This window comes from Scardinius erythrophthalmus, assembly GCF_964197995.2.
Source record: "Scardinius erythrophthalmus genome assembly, chromosome: 13".
Classification (NCBI taxonomy): Eukaryota; Metazoa; Chordata; class Actinopteri; order Cypriniformes; family Leuciscidae; genus Scardinius; species Scardinius erythrophthalmus.
Window position 1 is genome coordinate 41,097,444 of NC_138233.1, and position 20,813 is coordinate 41,118,256.

General features: G+C 36.2%; 1 protein-coding gene across 3 annotated transcripts in view; it reads left to right on the forward strand.

Annotated features, from left to right (window-relative positions):
* slc43a3b (solute carrier family 43 member 3b) overlaps nucleotides 1-18,337 on the forward strand; it is a 47,016-nt gene extending 28,679 nt beyond the window's left edge. Inside the window, exons 11-14 of one of the 3 annotated variants that reach the window (XM_081383594.1) lie at nucleotides 3,807-3,993; nucleotides 13,965-14,088; nucleotides 16,980-17,133; nucleotides 17,218-18,337. In XM_081383594.1, coding sequence (XP_081239720.1) covers nucleotides 3,807-3,993; nucleotides 13,965-14,088; nucleotides 16,980-17,084 — 416 coding nt within the window. In that variant the 3' untranslated portion in view covers nucleotides 17,085-17,133; nucleotides 17,218-18,337. Of the gene's footprint in view, nucleotides 1-3,806; nucleotides 3,994-13,964; nucleotides 14,089-16,979 lie in introns of all 3 variants that reach the window. The other 2 variants (XM_081383596.1, XM_081383595.1) reach the window with 2 other exon arrangements.
* Nucleotides 18,338-20,813: the final 2,476 nt, after the last annotated feature.

Consider the following 20,813-nt stretch of genomic DNA (forward strand, 5'->3'; position numbering starts at 1 on the left):
ATATGGACAATATCAATCTCCTCCTCACTAAAGACTTTTCCTCCTGTTTAGAGAGTTTTGGATTCCAGCAACATATCACTTTCCCCACACACTCAAAAGGACATACCCTGGACTTAATTTGCTGCTCTGGTGTAACCCCTTCTGATTTTACACCTGCTGAACTCCCCATAACTGACCATTATCTCATCTCATTTTCAGTGAAACTCACTCTTTCCATCTTTAAAAAAACACGTTTTATTTCATTTCGGAATATAAAGAATATTAATCCTGCCACTCTCACTTCAAGTTTCCACTCCTTTTGCCCCCCCGACACTCATAATCTATCCTCCCCCGATGATCTGGTTTCTCATTACAACACTGGACTCCATGATATTCTTAATTCCCTTGCTCCGTTAAAAACCAGATCTGTTTCATTTTCCGTCTCTGCCCCCTGGTTCACCACCGATCTTCGTCTCATGAAAGCCAAAGGTCGGCAACTTGAACGTCTCTACAAGAAAACTGGTCTCACTATTCACAAAGAAATGTACAATAATCACATCTTACAATACAAGGACTCCATCGCTTGCACTAAAAGTCACTACTACTCCAGTATAATCACTGCAAATAAAGGAAACTCGAAGTCACTGTTTTCCATTCTTAACAATATCACTCAACCTCAGGACTTTCTCCCCCCTCACCTGTATACAACCAAATTTTGCAACTCCATCATGTCATTTTTCACTGAAAAAATCAAAAATATTCATCAGAACCTTGGACATATCCCTCACCACAGCATTTCAGCTGATTTTCACCCATCCACACATTCATTCTCTTCCTTCCACCTCCCAGCTATCTCTGAAATCACTGAACTGATCAGGAAATCTAAGGCTTCTACTTGCCAGCTTGACCCCTTTCCCACACAACTTGTTAAAACTTGTCTCCCATTCCTGGTTCCGCACATTTCTGCTATCATTCACTCCTCTCTCACCACTGGAACTGTTCCAACAGCATTCAAAACTGCTTCCATAACTCCAATTTTGAAAAAAGTGGGTGCCAACCCCTCTGACTACAATAACTTCCGTCCAATTTCAAATTTACCATTCATTTCCAAAATCCTTGAAAAAACAGTTGCCTCTCAACTCCATTCTCATTTATCCCAAAATAACCTGTATGAACAGTTCCAGTCTGGTTTCCGTCCACTTCACAGCACTGAAACAGCACTTATCAAAATCACCAATGACCTCCTTATGGCAGCTGATTCTGGACTCCTTACCATTCTCATTCTCCTCGACCTAAGTTCAGCTTTTGATACCATCTGTCACACCACCCTCCTCAACAGGTTATCTGCCATTGGCATCACTCACACTCCATTAGACTGGTTCACTTCCTATCTCTCTGGCCGCACTCAGTTCATTCAATTAAAATCTTTTAAATCCAGCCCTTTCAATGTCACTTCAGGTGTTCCCCAGGGCAGTGTCCTGGGGCCCTTGCTTTTTATCATTTACCTCCTTCCCCTGGGTAGTATTTTCCGTAAATTTAACATTCACTTCCACTGTTATGCTGATGACACCCAGCTCTACCTCTCGACCAAACCCTCATCCACTCTCCCACCCACCTCCCTTACTGACTGCATCTCAGAAATAAAAATTTGGTTTACACAGAACTTCCTCAAATTAAATAGTAATAAAACTGAGGTTCTCCTCATTGGCACTAAATCTACTTTATCCAAAACCAACAGTCTTTCTCTCACTATTGATAGTTCCTCCGTTTCACCCTCCCCCCAGGTTAAGAGTCTGGGTGTCATCCTTGACAGCACATTATCTTTTCAATCTCACATCAATAACATTACCCGGTCTGCCTACTTTCACCTAAGAAACATTAATCGTCTCCGCCCCTCCCTTACCCCCCACACAGCCTCCATCCTTGTCCACAGTCTCGTCACTTCACGTCTAGACTACTGCAACTCTCTTCTTTTCGGTCTCCCTCACAAATCCCTTCATAAACTTCAACTGGTCCAGAATTCAGCTGCCCGCATAATAACACGAACACCAACCATTCACCACATCACCCCTGTTCTCCAACAGCTTCACTGGCTCCCGGTTCAGTTTCGTATCCATTTCAAAGTCCTTTTATTAACATTCAAAGCCATTCACAACCTGTCCCCCCCATACCTGTCCGATCTCCTCCAGGTTCCAACCACCTCACGTTCACTCAGGTCATCCTCCTCCATACACCTCTCTGTCCCCCGTGCCCGTCTCACCACTATGGGGAGCAGAGCTTTTAGCCGATCTGCTCCCCGACTCTGGAACGCACTACCATCACAACTCAGAAACATTGATTCATTTTCTCACTTTAAACTTCAACTTAAAACACATCTGTTTAAAACTGCCTATCATATCTAATGTATTGTAACATGCTCTGCCTCTTTTAATTGTTCTTAATATTGTTTTATTCTGTATTTTCTTTTTATTCTGCGCTGTTTTAAATGTACTATGTATCTTTGTACGGTGTCCTTGAGTGCCGAGAAAGGCGCCTTTAAATAAAATGTATTATTATTATTATTATTATTATCCAGAAAGAATAAACATTTCTACAAATATGCCACCACAAATACGACCTGAGGAGCTTGTAAAACCAGAGTTGCTTTCTTTTATGATTTGTCTGATTTCTTCGGTCATATAATATTTACCATGTTTACTTTGGTAGTGGTTAGTTGCATTGCAAGTATTTCTGCCTTATATGGTGATCAGAATCCGGAAGTTATTTCAAACACTTGCTACTGTATGAAAGTGAGTTTTGAGCTAAAATGATGTTTAAAGTCTTTAAGTATTGTGCACAGATTTTATTAACTAAATCATGAATCCATTTATACTCCAATTAGTAAACGAACTATGAGGAGGTGATGTCCACTAAAGTGTGAGTTGTTAAATGAGTATTAATTAGATAGGAGACACGATATAGGTGGGGTTACATTAACCAGTAGTTCTCTCATAAAGCATGCATAAAACAAAATACAATGCAAGAGACACTATACATCATAACATAATAATAATCATACACACAATGTCCTGGGATGCACGTTCATTTATAGAAGAGCTTGTCTATAAATGAATGCAGAAGAGTCTGCTGTATGCGTCTTTACTATGGCCGGATTAATAATGAGTTTAGAGCAAAGCTCTGCATTTTCTTCTCCTGCCTGTTATTCGCAGTTTCGAGGGATGGTCCAACACACAGTACTATTACCATAGTTGTTGGAGAGTGTGGGTTAGCCGGATAGTTCATTAAATATGAAGAATCATTTCGGTGTCTGATTGGTCCAGCCATTACATACTATATAAATATGATGCTAAAATAACACTGGTGCAAGGGTGTCCATAAAGAATTTAAGAGAAAACTAAAAAAATGTATACAGTTTGAATCACTATTTAATTAGTATTAGATATTGAAACATTTTGCTTGTTCAATAATAATATATCACCCAGTTATTTAATTTAAAAATTTTGTCACTTCATTACTCACACAGTATAAATAATTTTTTATGAGACATTTTGATAGCTGAAAATATGAATACAAAGTTCTGTCATGAAATGCTATATGGCGTGGGCATGTCGAGTTTGTACTGTAAGTTCTGTACTAGCTCTGCATAACACATCTCTTCCACCAAGACCACACACATTAACATTGTCATATCCATTAGCATGCCAAACACTCAGTGAAAGTTTGGTTTGACTATATTCCTGTCACGACTACCCGCTTCTCTTTAACTTATGTTGTGAACACGGGCCTCAAACCACAGCCTTCTCGCTTCCCTTTACTGTGTTGTGCAGGCCAGAGTGAGCGGGAAGCAGACCTGAGGGCGGCCATCTTGTCCCTGTCTCTGACGGCGCTGCAGTGTGTGTTGTTCTCAGTGTGTGCCGCGACCCCTCTCCTTCCTCTACAGTACCTCACCTTCATCCTCCAAGTGCTCAACAGATCCTTCCTCTACGGGGGGAACGCTGCCTTCATCAGCATGGCGTGAGTCTTCTTCACATTAGAGCAACAGCTCCTCCTGTAATCATCATTTAATCACGCTCACGCCGTTCCCAACCTGGAGGACGTTCTGCCGTGTGTGGAGCACAGATATACCGGCTGCAGTTTCGAGAAAAAGAAAATCATACAGGGTTGGTAGTGGTTTGAGGGTGATTAAATATCAGCAGATGATTTTAGATGGATATTACTCTTGAGAAAAAGAAGTACACTTTAGCACACTTTAAAAAAGAAGATACTTAAGTTTGAACTGAATGTAATGTTTTTAGACACGGCGGGCCCTATTTTAATGATATGAAACGCAAGTATCAAGCGCGAAACGCAAGTAACTTTGTCTCTCGCATCTCGGGGTCTGAAGTCGCTTCATTACTCATAGGTGTGGTTTGGGCGTAACGTGAAATAAACCAATCAGAGCGTCATCTCACATTCCCTTTAAGAGCAGGCGCGCTTGTTCCATGGCGGATTGCTATTATAACGGCGGATTTGCCAGGAACGGTTCACAGCCGAGGAGACCGACGTTCTCGTCAGGGCCGTAAAACACAGAGAAGTAACATTGGGGATGGAGAAACAAACCCAGATTAGCTTCGGTTAAACAGGCGTATGATAATTTGGGTAAATGTGTAAGCTAGATTTATGCCTATATTTCCACATCTTCATGGACACAACAAGATGTTCCCTCGTGTGGTAATATTTTTTCTTGTAATGTATGGTTTTCTAAAAATGAAAACTGATGCTTCTGTGTAGATGAGACAATCAAAGTGTGTGTGCGTTGTGCTCACGCTACATTATGGCCAAGCATGCGCCCTTAAAATAGCATATGAATGCGCCACTGACTTTAGACGAGGTTTCTCCTAGTCTGTGGTGGAATTGTTTTCTAAACCTGCAAAATAGCACCAGGGAACGTTTGCGCCGGAACACGCCTCCTCTTTTCGCTGAACCGCCCCCGGGAGCGCAAGTTCATTCCCTAATTTACCGACGTGCGTCTGTGGAGGGAAAAGTCCGCTGTGCGCGGGTGAGAAATAAGAATGATACATGCGTCGGTGTACAAAGTCAATTGCGCTGGGTGCAAGATAGGGCCCGGTATGTTAATTGTTATTAAAATTTATTATAGTTAAAAATGTTAATGCAATTTTTGACAAAAGGTTATTAAATATACTTTAAGGTAAAACTTTTCATTTGACATTATTACGGTCAGAGAATGTTTCCATAGAGTACTCACGAAGACAAAATAAGATGCAGAGAAACAGGCTTCACAAACACAACGTTAGACAGAGCAATGAACTCAGGGACTATAAAATATATAAATCCAGAATAAATACAGGAATAATGAGCCAATTAACAAGGTGAATGAGATGAATCACATGTGAAAACTTTCTTGACAAACACATACATGGCCTTTTATTTCATTATTGTTATATTATCTGCACGTTTAGTTTTAATATATATAAAAAAAATATATTTTCATGATTTGTTATCACAACTTTTTATCTTTAGTCAAATCAACTTAGATGATTAATGTGGTTCAGATAACATCATATTTTGAGTTACTGTTTATTAAATCAATCTCCTTTGTTGTATTAACTCAAATTCATTTCAATAAACTCAAAATTTTAAGGCAACCAGCTAACTTACTGTTTTAAGTTAAACAAACCGTTTTTTTACAGTATGCATCCATAAGTAAAAGAAGAGAGTTGTTCAGTGTTTCAGGTTAGAGTTGTTCAATGTTGTTCAGTGTAAATGTGTTTCAGGTTTGTGTTGTTCAGTGTTGTTCAGTGTAAATGTGTTTCAGGTTTGAGTTGTTCAGTGTTGTTCAGTGTAAATGTGTTTCAGGTTTGAGTTGTTCAGTGTTGTTCAGTGTAAATGTGTTTCAGGTTTGAGTTGTTCAGTGTTGTTCAGTGTAAATGTGTTTCAGGTTTGAGTTGTTCAGTGTTGTTCAGTGTAAATGTGTTTCAGGTTAGAGTTGTTCAGTGTTGTTCAGTGTAAATGTGTTTCAGGTTAGAGTTGTTCAATGTTGTTCAGTGTAAATGTGTTTCAGGTTAGAGTTGTTCAATGTTGTTCAGTGTAAATGTGTTTCAAGTTAGTGTTGTTCAATGTTGTTCAGTGTAAATGTGTTTCAAGTTAGTGTTGTTCAATGTTGTTGAGTGTAAATGTGTTTCAGGTTAGAGTTGTTCAATGTTGTTCAGTGTAAATGTGTTTCAAGTTAGTGTTGTTCAATGTTGTTCAGTGTAAATGTGTTTCAAGTTAGTGTTGTTCAATGTTGTTCAGTGTAAATGTGTTTCAAGTTAGTGTTGTTCAATGTTGTTCGGTGTAAATGTGTTTCAGGTTAGAGTTGTTCAGTGTAAATGTGTTTCAAGTTAGTGTTGTTCAGTGTAAATGTGTTTCAAGTTAGTGTTGTTAAATGTTGTTCAGTGTAAATGTGTTTCAAGTTAGTGTTGTTCAGTGTAAATGTGTTTCAAGTTAGTGTTGTTAAATGTTGTTCAGTGTAAATGTGTTTCAGGTTAGAGTTGTTCAATGTTGTTCAGTGTAAATGTGTTTCAGGTTAGAGTTGTTCAATGTTGTTCAGTGTAAATGTGTTTCAGGTTAGTGTTGTTAAATGTTGTTCAGTGTAAATGTGTTTCAGGTTAGTGTTGTTCAAGGTTGTTCAGTGTAAATGTGTTTCAGGTTAGAGTTGTTCAATGTTGTTCAGTGTAAATGTGTTTCAAGTTAGTGTTGTTCAATGTTGTTCAGTGTAAATGTGTTTCAGGTTAGAGCTGTTCAATGTTGTTCAGTGTAAATGTGTTTCAAGTTAGTGTTGTTCAATGTTGTTCAGTGTAAATGTCTTTCAAGTTAGTGCTGTTCAATGTTGTTCAGTGTAAATGTCTTTCAAGTTAGTGTTGTTCAATGTTGTTCAGTGTAAATGTGTTTCAAGTTAGTGTTGTTCAATGTTGTTCAGTGTAAATGTGTTTCAGGTTAGAGTTGTTCAATGTTGTTCAGTGTAAATGTGTTTCAGGTTAGAGTTGTTCAATGTTGTTCAGTGTAAATGTGTTTCAAGTTAGTGTTGTTCAATGTTGTTCAGTGTAAATGTGTTTCAAGTTAGTGTTGTTCAATGTTGTTCAGTGTAAATGTGTTTCAAGTTAGTGTTGTTCAATGTTGTTCAGTGTAAATGTGTTTCAAGTTAGAGTTGTTCAATGTTGTTCAGTGTAAATGTGCTTCAGGTTAGAGTTGTTCAGTGTAAATGTGTTTCAAGTTAGTGTTGTTCAATGTTGTTCAGTGTAAATGTGTTTCAAGTTAGTGTTGTTCAATGTTGTTCAGTGTAAATGTGTTTCAAGTTAGTGTTGTTCAATGTTGTTCAGTGTAAATGTGTTTCAGGTTAGAGTTGTTCAATGTTGTTCAGTGTAAATGTGTTTCAAGTTAGTTACAAGTTAGTTAGTTTCTAACTTGTAAGTCAAGTTAGTTTCAAGTTAGTTTCTCTAACTTGAAATGTGTTTCAAGTTAGAGTTGTTTAATGTTGTTCAGTGTAAATGTGTTTCAGGTTAGAGTTGTTCAATGTTGTTCAGTGTAAATGTGTTTCAGGTTAGAGTTGTTCAATGTTGTTCAGTGTAAATGTGTTTCAAGTTAGTGTTGTTCAATGTTGTTCAGTGTAAATGTGTTTCAAGTTAGTGTTGTTCAATGTTGTTCAGTGTAAATGTGTTTCAGGTTAGAGTTGTTCAATGTTGTTCAGTGTAAATGTGTTTCAGGTTAGAGTTGTTCAATGTTGTTCAGTGTAAATGTGTTTCAAGTTAGTGTTGTTAAATGTTGTTCAGTGTAAATGTGTTTCAGGTTAGTGTTGTTCAATGTTGTTCAGTGTAAATGTGTTTCAAGTTAGTGTTGTTCAATGTTGTTCAGTGTAAATGTGTTTCAAGTTAGTGTTGTTCAATGTTGTTCAGTGTAAATGTGTTTCAGGTTAGAGTTTTTCAATGTTGTTCAGTGTAAATGTGTTTCAAGTTAGTGTTGTTCAATGTTGTTCAGTGTAAATGTGTTTCAGGTTAGAGTTGTTCAATGTTGTTCAGTGTAAATGTGTTTCAGGTTAGAGTTGTTCAATGTTGTTCAGTGTAAATGTGTTTCAAGTTAGTGTTGTTAAATGTTGTTCAGTGTAAATGTGTTTCAGGTTAGTGTTGTTCAATGTTGTTCAGTGTAAATGTGTTTCAAGTTAGTGTTGTTCAATGTTGTTCAGTGTAAATGTGTTTCAAGTTAGTGTTGTTCAATGTTGTTCAGTGTAAATGTGTTTCAGGTTAGAGTTGTTCAATGTTGTTCAGTGTAAATGTGTTTCAAGTTAGTTACAAGTTAGTTAGTTTCTAACTTGTAAGTCAAGTTAGTTTCAAGTTAGTTTCTCTAACTTGAAATGTGTTTCAAGTTAGAGTTGTTTAATGTTGTTCAGTGTAAATGTGTTTCAAGTTAGAGTTGTTTAATGTTGTTCAGTGTAAATGTGTTTCAGGTTAGAGTTGTTCAATGTTGTTCAGTGTAAATGTGTTTCAGGTTAGAGTTGTTCAATGTTGTTCAGTGTAAATGTGTTTCAAGTTAGTGTTGTTCAATGTTGTTCAGTGTAAATGTCTTTCAAGTTAGTGCTGTTCAATGTTGTTCAGTGTAAATGTCTTTCAAGTTAGTGTTGTTCAATGTTGTTCAGTGTAAATGTCTTTCAAGTTAGTGCTGTTCAATGTTGTTCAGTGTAAATGTCTTTCAAGTTAGTGTTGTTCAATATTGTTCAGTGTAAATGTGTTTCAAGTTAGTGTTGTTCAATGTTGTTCAGTGTAAATGTGTTTCAGGTTAGAGTTGTTCAATGTTGTTCAGTGTAAATGTGTTTCAGGTTAGAGTTGTTCAATGTTGTTCAGTGTAAATGTGTTTCAAGTTAGTTACAAGTTAGTTAGTTTCTAACTTGTAAGTCAAGTTAGTTTCAAGTTAGTTTCTCTAACTTGAAATGTGTTTCAAGTTAGAGTTGTTTAATGTTGTTCAGTGTAAATGTGTTTCAAGTTAGAGTTGTTTAATGTTGTTCAGTGTAAATGTGTTTCAGGTTAGAGTTGTTCAATGTTGTTCAGTGTAAATGTGTTTCAGGTTAGAGTTGTTCAATGTTGTTCAGTGTAAATGTGTTTCAAGTTAGTGTTGTTCAATGTTGTTCAGTGTAAATGTCTTTCAAGTTAGTGCTGTTCAATGTTGTTCAGTGTAAATGTCTTTCAAGTTAGTGTTGTTCAATGTTGTTCAGTGTAAATGTCTTTCAAGTTAGTGCTGTTCAATGTTGTTCAGTGTAAATGTCTTTCAAGTTAGTGTTGTTCAATGTTGTTCAGTGTAAATGTGTTTCAAGTTAGTGTTGTTCAATGTTGTTCAGTGTAAATGTGTTTCAGGTTAGAGTTGTTCAATGTTGTTCAGTGTAAATGTGTTTCAGGTTAGAGTTGTTCAATGTTGTTCAGTGTAAATGTGTTTCAAGTTAGTGTTGTTCAATGTTGTTCAGTGTAAATGTGTTTCAAGTTAGTGTTGTTCAATGTTGTTCAGTGTAAATGTGTTTCAAGTTAGTGTTGTTCAATGTTGTTCAGTGTAAATGTGTTTCAAGTTAGTGCTGTTCAATGTTGTTCAGTGTAAATGTCTTTCAAGTTAGTGTTGTTCAATGTTGTTCAGTGTAAATGTGTTTCAAGTTAGTGTTGTTCAATGTTGTTCAGTGTAAATGTGTTTCAGGTTAGAGTTGTTCAATGTTGTTCAGTGTAAATGTGTTTCAGGTTAGAGTTGTTCAATGTTGTTCAGTGTAAATGTGTTTCAAGTTAGTGTTGTTCAATGTTGTTCAGTGTAAATGTGTTTCAAGTTAGTGTTGTTCAATGTTGTTCAGTGTAAATGTGTTTCAAGTTAGTGTTGTTCAATGTTGTTCAGTGTAAATGTGTTTCAAGTTAGAGTTGTTCAATGTTGTTCAGTGTAAATGTGCTTCAGGTTAGAGTTGTTCAGTGTAAATGTGTTTCAAGTTAGTGTTGTTCAATGTTGTTCAGTGTAAATGTGTTTCAAGTTAGTGCTGTTCAATGTTGTTCAGTGTAAATGTGTTTCAAGTTAGTGTTGTTCAATGTTGTTCAGTGTAAATGTGTTTCAGGTTAGAGTTGTTCAATGTTGTTCAGTGTAAATGTGTTTCAAGTTAGTTACAAGTTAGTTAGTTTCTAACTTGTAAAGTCAAGTTAGTTTCAAGTTAGTTTCTCTAACTTGAAATGTGTTTCAAGTTAGAGTTGTTTAATGTTGTTCAGTGTAAATGTGTTTCAGGTTAGAGTTGTTCAATGTTGTTCAGTGTAAATGTGTTTCAGGTTAGAGTTGTTCAATGTTGTTCAGTGTAAATGTGTTTCAAGTTAGTGTTGTTCAATGTTGTTCAGTGTAAATGTGTTTCAAGTTAGTGTTGTTCAATGATGTTCAGTGTAAATGTGTTTCAGGTTAGAGTTGTTCAATGTTGTTCAGTGTAAATGTGTTTCAGGTTAGAGTTGTTCAATGTTGTTCAGTGTAAATGTGTTTCAAGTTAGTGTTGTTAAATGTTGTTCAGTGTAAATGTGTTTCAGGTTAGTGTTGTTCAATGTTGTTCAGTGTAAATGTGTTTCAAGTTAGTGTTGTTCAATGTTGTTCAGTGTAAATGTGTTTCAAGTTAGTGTTGTTCAATGTTGTTCAGTGTAAATGTGTTTCAGGTTAGAGTTGTTCAATGTTGTTCAGTGTAAATGTGTTTCAAGTTAGTGTTGTTCAATGTTGTTCAGTGTAAATGTGTTTCAGGTTAGAGTTGTTCAATGTTGTTCAGTGTAAATGTGTTTCAGGTTAGAGTTGTTCAATGTTGTTCAGTGTAAATGTGTTTCAAGTTAGTGTTGTTAAATGTTGTTCAGTGTAAATGTGTTTCAGGTTAGTGTTGTTCAATGTTGTTCAGTGTAAATGTGTTTCAAGTTAGTGTTGTTCAATGTTCAGTGTAAATGTGTTTCAAGTTAGTGTTGTTCAATGTTGTTCAGTGTAAATGTGTTTCAGGTTAGAGTTGTTCAATGTTGTTCAGTGTAAATGTGTTTCAAGTTAGTTACAAGTTAGTTAGTTTCTAACTTGTAAGTCAAGTTAGTTTCAAGTTAGTTTCTCTAACTTGAAATGTGTTTCAAGTTAGAGTTGTTTAATGTTGTTCAGTGTAAATGTGTTTCAAGTTAGAGTTGTTTAATGTTGTTCAGTGTAAATGTGTTTCAGGTTAGAGTTGTTCAATGTTGTTCAGTGTAAATGTGTTTCAGGTTAGAGTTGTTCAATGTTGTTCAGTGTAAATGTGTTTCAAGTTAGTGTTGTTCAATGTTGTTCAGTGTAAATGTGTTTCAGGTTAGAGTTGTTCAATGTTGTTCAGTGTAAATGTGTTTCAAGTTAGTGCTGTTCAATGTTGTTCAGTGTAAATGTGTTTCAAGTTAGTGTTGTTCAATGTTGTTCAGTGTAAATGTGTTTCAAGTTAGTGTTGTTCAATGTTGTTCAGTGTAAATGTGTTTCAGGTTAGAGTTGTTCAATGTTGTTCAGTGTAAATGTGTTTCAAGTTAGTGTTGTTCAATGTTGTTCAGTGTAAATGTCTTTCAAGTTAGTGCTGTTCAATGTTGTTCAGTGTAAATGTCTTTCAAGTTAGTGTTGTTCAATGTTTTTCCGTGTAAATGTGTTTCAAGTTAGTGTTGTTCAATGTTGTTCAGTGTAAATGTCTTTCAAGTTAGTGTTGTTCAATGTTGTTCAGTGTAAATGTGTTTCAAGTTAGTGTTGTTCAATGTTGTTCAGTGTAAATGTGTTTCAGGTTAGAGTTGTTCAATGTTGTTCAGTGTAAATGTGTTTCAGGTTAGAGTTGTTCAATGTTGTTCAGTGTAAATGTGTTTCAAGTTAGTTACAAGTTAGTTAGTTTCTAACTTGTAAGTCAAGTTAGTTTCAAGTTAGTTTCTCTAACTTGAAATGTGTTTCAAGTTAGAGTTGTTTAATGTTGTTCAGTGTAAATGTGTTTCAAGTTAGAGTTGTTTAATGTTGTTCAGTGTAAATGTGTTTCAGGTTAGAGTTGTTCAATGTTGTTCAGTGTAAATGTGTTTCAGGTTAGAGTTGTTCAATGTTGTTCAGTGTAAATGTGTTTCAAGTTAGTGTTGTTCAATGTTGTTGAGTGTAAATGTGTTTCAGGTTAGAGTTGTTCAATGTTGTTCAGTGTAAATGTGTTTCAGGTTAGAGTTGTTCAATGTTGTTCAGTGTAAATGTGTTTCAAGTTAGTGCTGTTCAATGTTGTTCAGTGTAAATGTGTTTCAAGTTAGTGTTGTTCAATGTTGTTCAGTGTAAATGTGTTTCAAGTTAGTGTTGTTCAATGTTGTTCAGTGTAAATGTGTTTCAGGTTAGAGTTGTTCAATGTTGTTCAGTGTAAATGTGTTTCAAGTTAGTGTTGTTCAATGTTGTTCAGTGTAAATGTCTTTCAAGTTAGTGCTGTTCAATGTTGTTCAGTGTAAATGTCTTTCAAGTTAGTGTTGTTCAATGTTGTTCAGTGTAAATGTGTTTCAGGTTAGAGTTGTTCAATGTTGTTCAGTGTAAATGTGTTTTGAAGTTAGTGTTGTTCAATGTTGTTCAGTGTAAATGTTTCAAGTTAGTGTTGTTCAATGTTGTTCAGTGTAAATGTGTTTCAAGTTAGTGTTGTTCAATGTTGTTCAGTGTAAATGTGTTTCAAGTTAGAGTTGTTCAATGTTGTTCAGTGTAAATGTGTTTCAGGTTAGAGTTGTTCAGTGTAAATGTGTTTCAAGTTAGTGTTGTTCAATGTTGTTCAGTGTAAATGTGTTTCAGGTTAGAGTTGTTCAATGTTGTTCAGTGTAAATGTGTTTCAAGTTAGTGTTGTTCAATGTTGTTCAGTGTAAATGTTTCAAGTTAGTGTTGTTCAATGTTGTTCAGTGTAAATGTGTTTCAGGTTAGAGTTGTTCAATGTTGTTCAGTGTAAATGTGTTTCAAGTTAGTGTTGTTCAATGTTGTTCAGTGTAAATGTGTTTCAAGTTAGTGTTGTTCAATGTTGTTCAGTGTAAATGTGTTTCAGGTTAGAGTTGTTCAATGTTGTTCAGTGTAAATGTGTTTCAGGTTAGAGTTGTTCAATGTTGTTCAGTGTAAATGTGTTTCAAGTTAGTTTTGTTCAATGTTGTTCAGTGTAAATGTGTTTCAAGTTAGTGTTGTTCAATGTTGTTCAGTGTAAATGTGTTTCAGGTTAGAGTTGTTCAATGTTGTTCAGTGTAAATGTGTTTCAGGTCAGAGTTGTTCAATGTTGTTCAGTGTAAATGTGTTTCAAGTTAGTTTTGTTCAATGTTGTTCAGTGTAAATGTGTTTCAAGTTAGTGTTGTTCAATGTTGTTCATTGTAAATGTTTTTCAGGTTAGAGTTGTTCAATGTTGTTCAGTGTAAATGTGTTTCAAGTTAGTGTTGTTCAATGTTGTTCAGTGTAAATGTGTTTCAGGTTAGAGTTGTTCAATGTTGTTCAGTGTAAATGTGTTTCAGGTTAGAGTTGTTCAATGTTGTTCAGTGTAAATGTGTTTCAAGTTAGTTTTGTTCAATGTTGTTCAGTGTAAATGTGTTTCAAGTTAGTGTTGTTCAATGTTGTTCAGTGTAAATGTGTTTCAGGTTAGAGTTGTTCAATGTTGTTCAGTGTAAATGTGTTTCAGGTCAGAGTTGTTCAATGTTGTTCAGTGTAAATGTGTTTCAAGTTAGTGTTGTTCAATGTTGTTCATTGTAAATGTTTTTCAGGTTAGAGTTGTTCAATGTTGTTCAGTGTAAATGTGTTTCAAGTTAGTGTTGTTCAATGTTGTTCAGTGTAAATGTGTTTCAGGTTAGAGTTGTTCAATGTTGTTCAGTGTAAATGTGTTTCAAGTTAGAGTTGTTCAATGTTGTTCAGTGTAAATGTGTTTCAGGTTAGAGTTGTTCAATGTTGTTCAGTGTAAATGTGTTTCAGGTTTGAGTTGTTCAGTGTTGCTCAGTGTAAATGTGTTCCAGGTTCCCGCCGGCACACTTTGGGAAGCTGTATGGAACAGTGATGGCTCTCTCCGCTGTGTTCTCGCTGCTCCAGTATCCCTGCTTAGCTCTCATTAAAGGACCACTGGGTGGAGACCCTTTTTACGTAAGATTTCAACACTATCCACGCACGCATGTCCTGATCATGCTCTGATCTACAACGTTTCATGGGTAAAGGACTCTGTTGTCAACAGTTTAGATGTTTGAAGCATAGCTCACACACGCGAATCTGCGAGACCAGTTTGAGCCCGTTGTGAAATCAGCACGGTGAAATCTTTCGCCCTCACGCCAAAATTCCAGATCGCATCGATTCACAACCTGTGAATATATCTGCAATAACATATGCTAACATAACTACCCGACTGCTATTATAACCCTCCAGTGGAGATCATGTTGTGGCTTTGATAGCGAGCGGTTATTGCACAAAAACACACAGTATGTTTTACCAATGGGTTTATTTTATTTCAGCGGCTTAACGCTTTCCTTGAAACTTGTTTTTCCAACATTAGCCACATCACCTCTGCCAAATACTTCTTGAAGGGAAAGGTGGGAGGCAGCCTCAAGATAACATACAGCTGTTGATCTTTAAAATCTCTCAGCATTTGTTTGGCAGATGTAGATTCAGCATATTTGGCATTCTTATGAGGTTTTGAAACTTCTGTTGTGTTCAAGTTTCATCAGTCAAAAAGCCATCTAGATAAAAAACATAAGAACTGTATATTTAAAGGGGTCATTTTCTGCTTTTCTCCATGTTCATCTGTCTTTAGTGTGTGTAATGTTCCTGTTTGATCATGAAAAAGCTCCAGTGTACGTGAACGAACACGTCACAATATTCCTCATTTAAATAATTAATCCACAGAATAAAGGGGCGGGGCCTGGTTGAGTTAGTTAGTAGTGTGTTGAAACTGGCTGTAATGGAAATGGGCAGGATATTTCCCAAACACACTCGACCAATCACAACACACTGCTCCAGCTGACCAATCAGAGCACAGTGTGCTTTTCAGAAGGAGGGGCTTCATAGAGACCGGAACTAAACAGGATTGTGTTTCCCAAAAGCATCGTTAGTCAACTATAGTCGCAAGTTCCGACGTTATCATCAAGATAAATATATATTTTTTGCGAGATATTAAGTCGCATTTGCGCGTTATAAAGTTAAAATTGCAAGAGAAAAAGTTAGAACTGTTAGTTTATATCTCGCAATTCTGACTTTATATCTCGCAATTCTGACTTTATATCTCACAATTCTGACTTTATATCTCACAATTCTGACTTTATATCTCACAATTCTGGCTTTATATCTCACAATTCTGACTTTATATCTTGCAATTCTGACTTTATATCTCACAATTCTGACTTTATATCTCGCAATTCTGACTTTATATCTCGCAATTCTGACTTTATATCTCGCAATTCTGACTTTATATCACGCAATTCTGACTTTATATCTCGCAATTCTGACTTTATATCTCGCAATTCTGACTTTATATCTCGCAATTCTGACTTTATATCTCGCAATTCTGACTTTATATCTCTCAATTCTGACTTTATATCTCGCAATTCTGACTTTATATCTCGCAATTCTGACTTTATATCTCGCAATTCTGACTTTATATCTCTCAATTCTGACTTTATATCTCGCAATTCTGACTTTATATCTCTCAATTCTGACTTTATATCTCGCAATTCTGACTTTATATCTCGCAATTCTGACTTTATATCTCGCAATTCTGAGAAATAAAGTCAGAACTTGCAATTTGCTCTAGTACGTAAGAACGAGCTTATGATTAAAAATGGAAATAAAGCAAAATAACTGAGAAAAATGAGAAATAGTCCTCAGATGTCATATCTGTAATTTATACCAAAACATCTAGCATTAATTCAATCTTAAACAGGTTCATTAAAAGTAGTTATTACTCCACCACCTGTGTGACATCATTAACCAACGCGGTTAAACGACCAATTTGCAACAATATAGTTTCGGGAAACAGTCGTGACTAGCTCGTTGATTTCTTCAACGCGGCATCAGTACTATGGTAGTGAAGCAGCGAGTTACGGCGTTGTACGGGAAACACAGCCCAGAGCGTTATTGACAGACTGGGAAGAGAGGAGCTGCAACAATGAAGAATATGAGGAGAATAATCAACATTCCAGCAGGAAAACCTGTTCTAGTAGAGCCTGAAACAACACCAAGACTGTAAGGGGCTGTTTACACCTGGCCACTTCATGGGTTTTCTCAGATGGGATAGCTATCCGATCGTGAAAAGACCAGGTGTAAATGCCCTCCGAAACGCATTCGAGACGGATTTGAATCCGATCGCTCAAACCACTTCAGGAGGTGGTCTGAGACGCATTCCAGACGAAACTGGACAAGAGTAAATGCATCTGGTTGTTGAAACCATATATGTAAATTGTACTCCTCCCAAAAATGCTAAAAAAATAAACGTGTGAGAGCATGTTATATGCTATATGTAATGTTATAACCAGATATGACGACGCTACTGGAACACGCATCACCGCAGATGAGAAGCTGAGCATTAAGCCAATGTGCAAACTATCGCAAATCAAAGTGAAAGTAAGTCGCAGACGCTTAACACACAATCATCATCATTAAAAGTAAAGAAACGAAATGATCTTTCCAGGGCTGTTGCCGCTCTCTCTTATTGTGGTCTTTGATTTTCAAATTTTAGCTGATGATCAATAAAATGCAGCTCATATCTGTTGCTTTCGGTGACGTGCACTCCATTAAAACTGCATATAGCGCGGGAATTGAAGATCGGATTTAAATCCGTTTTGCAAAAACACATTTATGTGACCAGGTGTAAATGGAATCGTTTTGATAAATCAGATAGCTATCCGATCTGAGAAAACGCATGAAGTGGCCAGCTGTAAATAGCCCCTAAAAGGCCATAACTGATCCTCTTTAAAGCATTTCTGCCATTAAAGAAAGCTCTTGTTTCAGAGTAACAGCGCTGACTGAACTGTCATTGATTTCTCCAGGTGAACATCGCTCTGACTGTTCTGAGTCTCCTGGCCTTCATCAACCCTCTGTATGTTTACCTGTACTGTCGGGATCTGGCGGCCCAGAGAACCGCTTCACACTGAAGGGAACATCAACCTGACCTCTGACCTTTACAACTGCTTTCTGTTACTGGTTAGTTTTTCTTTACAAAACTTCAGGAAACGACGTATAATGGAAAGAAATATGTGACTAAGCTTTGAGTGTCCTGTTCTGCAGATGTGAGTAATCTGTGCCGAACACATCAGGAAACCTCCACCCTCTTCACTCACTTATCATGTGTATTACTGTTGGATCTAGCAGTGCGATCATGCACGTTCACGCAGAATATTATACACTGTAAGAAAAAATCTGGAGAAAGACTGAAAAGATGCCGCTAATTTTCTGCCAGGTTGTTTACTGACATTTAACCCTAAAACACAATACAATGCAATGTGTACTGTAACTCAAAATAGTGGCAAAACACCTGTGAAAAAAGAAACATTCCTTCATAATAGCATCCCAACTAACAAAAATATATTCTAAGAACATTTAGCTAACACTCCCATTGTCACATTATTTCTTAATGTTTTTTGCATGTTCTAAAACCGTTTTTTTCTTGGTTATGTGAACGTTAAGGGGACCTTCCATTGTATCGTTCTTCAATCATTATGGGAATGTTACTTTTGAATGTTCTCTGTATTGTCAACAGTCAAAAATGTTGAATTTTGAATTTTTTTTGTGTGCTAATGTTTTGAGAAGAAAATGACAATCTATTCATTGTTACTGGAAGGATGTTCTTAAGTTTAAGAGAACCTTGCCAGAGCGCTCTGTTAGCTGGTATAGAACATTATGACCTATTTTATATTTTTTTCTTAAATTGTGCAACTGTTGAATAAAAAGAATGTTGTTAAAAAATAAAATCAAAAAGCTATTGATAATCATAAAGGGAAAACCATAAAGATATATATATATATGACATGGATATTTTGAGAAACGTCTGCAAATGAATCTGTGACAGGTGCATATTGAATGTATGTTGAGTTTGCTGTAACAGTAACACTCACTGGACTCCACACACACGTCAGTGTTGTGATGCTGTATGAAACACTGGGTTGAATGGTGTTGGTTGTGAGAGCCTCTGCTGGACACTGCATGAACCACATCATCCTCAACACTTCCAACAGAGCTGTTATTCCGCCTGTGTACACACATATCAGTATTACTCCAAATAAAGGGAATTTTTATACATGCAGTGGAGTTGACTAAATCTGTCTGTGATTGCTGCCTAACTGATGAAGATATGTTGTCTTGTAAGAATGTTTTGCTAGCGTTCTTATTAAACGTTTTGAATATGTTATTTCTGAATGTGCTCTGAACATGACATTTCCATTTTATTTTTACATTTTTCTTGGTTATGAAAGCATTAAGGATATACATTTATTTTTTTTCAATTTAGAAACATTATAGAATTGTTGCTTTCAATGCTCTTTGAACGTTTTGAAAGAAGTAGTCTTTTTATATATATATATATATATTAGCTGAACATCAAATTAACATTTCACAAAAAAAAAAAAATCCCATGAAATAACACTCGTGTTCTAATGTTTTTCACCATTATTAAAGACCAGCCAACTTTGAATGAACCATTTATTAACGTTACTAGAATGTTTGTTCATAACTGTGAGAGAACCTTTCCAGGGGTGTGTCATATAGATAGAGAAAAAAACCCAGCATAAATAAACAAGGAAATAACAAAACAAACATAACAATCTTCACCACAAAACATAATAACAATATTAAATAAAGATTATACAAAAACACCAAAGAGTGAGCATATACTGAAAATTTTAGTAGCCTTTTTGTTACAGCAGGTCTTAACATCTTCTTGAAAGTGAGAAAAATTGGGGGCAACTTTCACCGTTTTAGATTTGTGGATATAATATTTTGCAAGCAAAATAATTATGTTGCAAAGAAAATAAACATTTTCATATTGCTTCTCAAAAATTAAAAACCCAAACAAAACATCCTTGAAATAAAGCTCAAAGTCTTTATATATTGTCGTGGAAATTCTTTCTAGACATTAAACAATAATTGGAAGACAGTTGGAGATCTCAAAGGTTATCAAATATAAGTTTATTTCTTGCAAGAAAGGCAGTTCACACACCAGGCAGAGTCTGATATGAGAAGTGCGCAGACTTCTCTTTTTGCCCAGCTTATATACAAAGAAGAACTTATCATACCTACCCCTCCCTTTCTTATCCTTTTCCTACCAGAGCTTGTTTTTTCTGATATATAAGCCCATGTGCACTGTTATCTCTACCTCCCTTTTCACACATATTCTAACACCCCTTTGCTCTACGCACACACACACACACACACACACACACACACACACACACACACACACACACACACACACACATATGTTATTCTAAAAACAACTAAATATATTTTGCTCTTAGCGCAAGCAAGCTTCTCTGTTTTTAGAGAAGAACAAACTGCTCTTCTGCAAATGTCTTTTTAGACTCGTCTTCAGCTATAAGGAAGAAGATGATATGCAACTTGCAGTTTCTTTAACATCATATACGGTATGGTTTAAGCTGACTAAATGAAAAATTTCCATTACAATATATATAGTTAACAATGAACTGGAAACAAAAGTTTTCTTGTATATCCACAATGCCAAAAAAGATTCTCTGGTTGTAAATCACAGAAACGCTGACTGATTGGGATCACGCTTAGGGATTTGCATCTCACGCTCCGTAAACACGGAAGCAGATTGTAGTGGATTTTTAATGAATAAAATAGTTAACTGTATATCAAACTAATATTAACTACGTATCTATGTATCTAACCTTACTTCCCTTTTTAGACCTAACAAAACTAACACTCAGAACATTTTAATACATTGTGTTTCAGTTCTTTGTCTATGTATGTGTGCCCTTTCAGAAGACTTGAGTATGTGTATGTATAAATAACAAATATGGGAAATGAAACTAAACAGATGACTAGGTTAGAACCTTGTGATTAACAATGAAGTAATCATTAAACCAAAGTTTGCTTTACCTAGTAACAGAAGGGCTTGCATATGAAGAACCAATCAAACTCATATCATTTTGCCATACCTCCCTATTCTATAAAAACTGTTGTATTCGTGTTAGCTGGTGGGATTCTCAATGGAAATTGTCTGAGATCCTCCGGCCTTGCTTCTTGGGAGAGATTCCCTGAGAACTGCTCGGGAACTCTTCCAGACGTGATTAAAGCATTTGAATGACATTATCTGAAGTCTGTTAATTTCTGCTGCGCAGCAGGAGAGTTAGTTTAGAGAGGTAGAATATATATTAAACGTCGATTGGAGACGACCCAGGTGGACTTAGAGTAGGAGCGAGATCTACAACAGGATGCACGCACCACTTGTCTTTCGCTGAGAAGCCGAGTCAGCCCAGGGTCAGCGGTGATCCAGCACTAGTGGTGACGAGACTACGTCTCCGTTCCTTCCTTCAGGGAACAAGGGTTACATACGTAACCGAGATGTTCCCTTTCAATTCAGTCACGTTCGACGTAGTTGGTTTGTGCTACAAATAGCACAAACCAAAGTTTTTTGGCTGCCGAAATGACGGACGAGCAGTTCAGCGTCGGTAACTGACCAGTCTAGTCTTGAGTTATAAAGTGTAATGAAGGAAGCAGATTTCGTATCTTTGGTTGAAGTCCGCTAACATACAGTAGCAAGATAGAGATCTAACTCTCCCCTTCTTTCTGGATAAACCTGGCACAAAATGTCTCTGTAAATGCTAAAAGCAATTACAAATTCGCCAAACATAAGATTGCGTTGC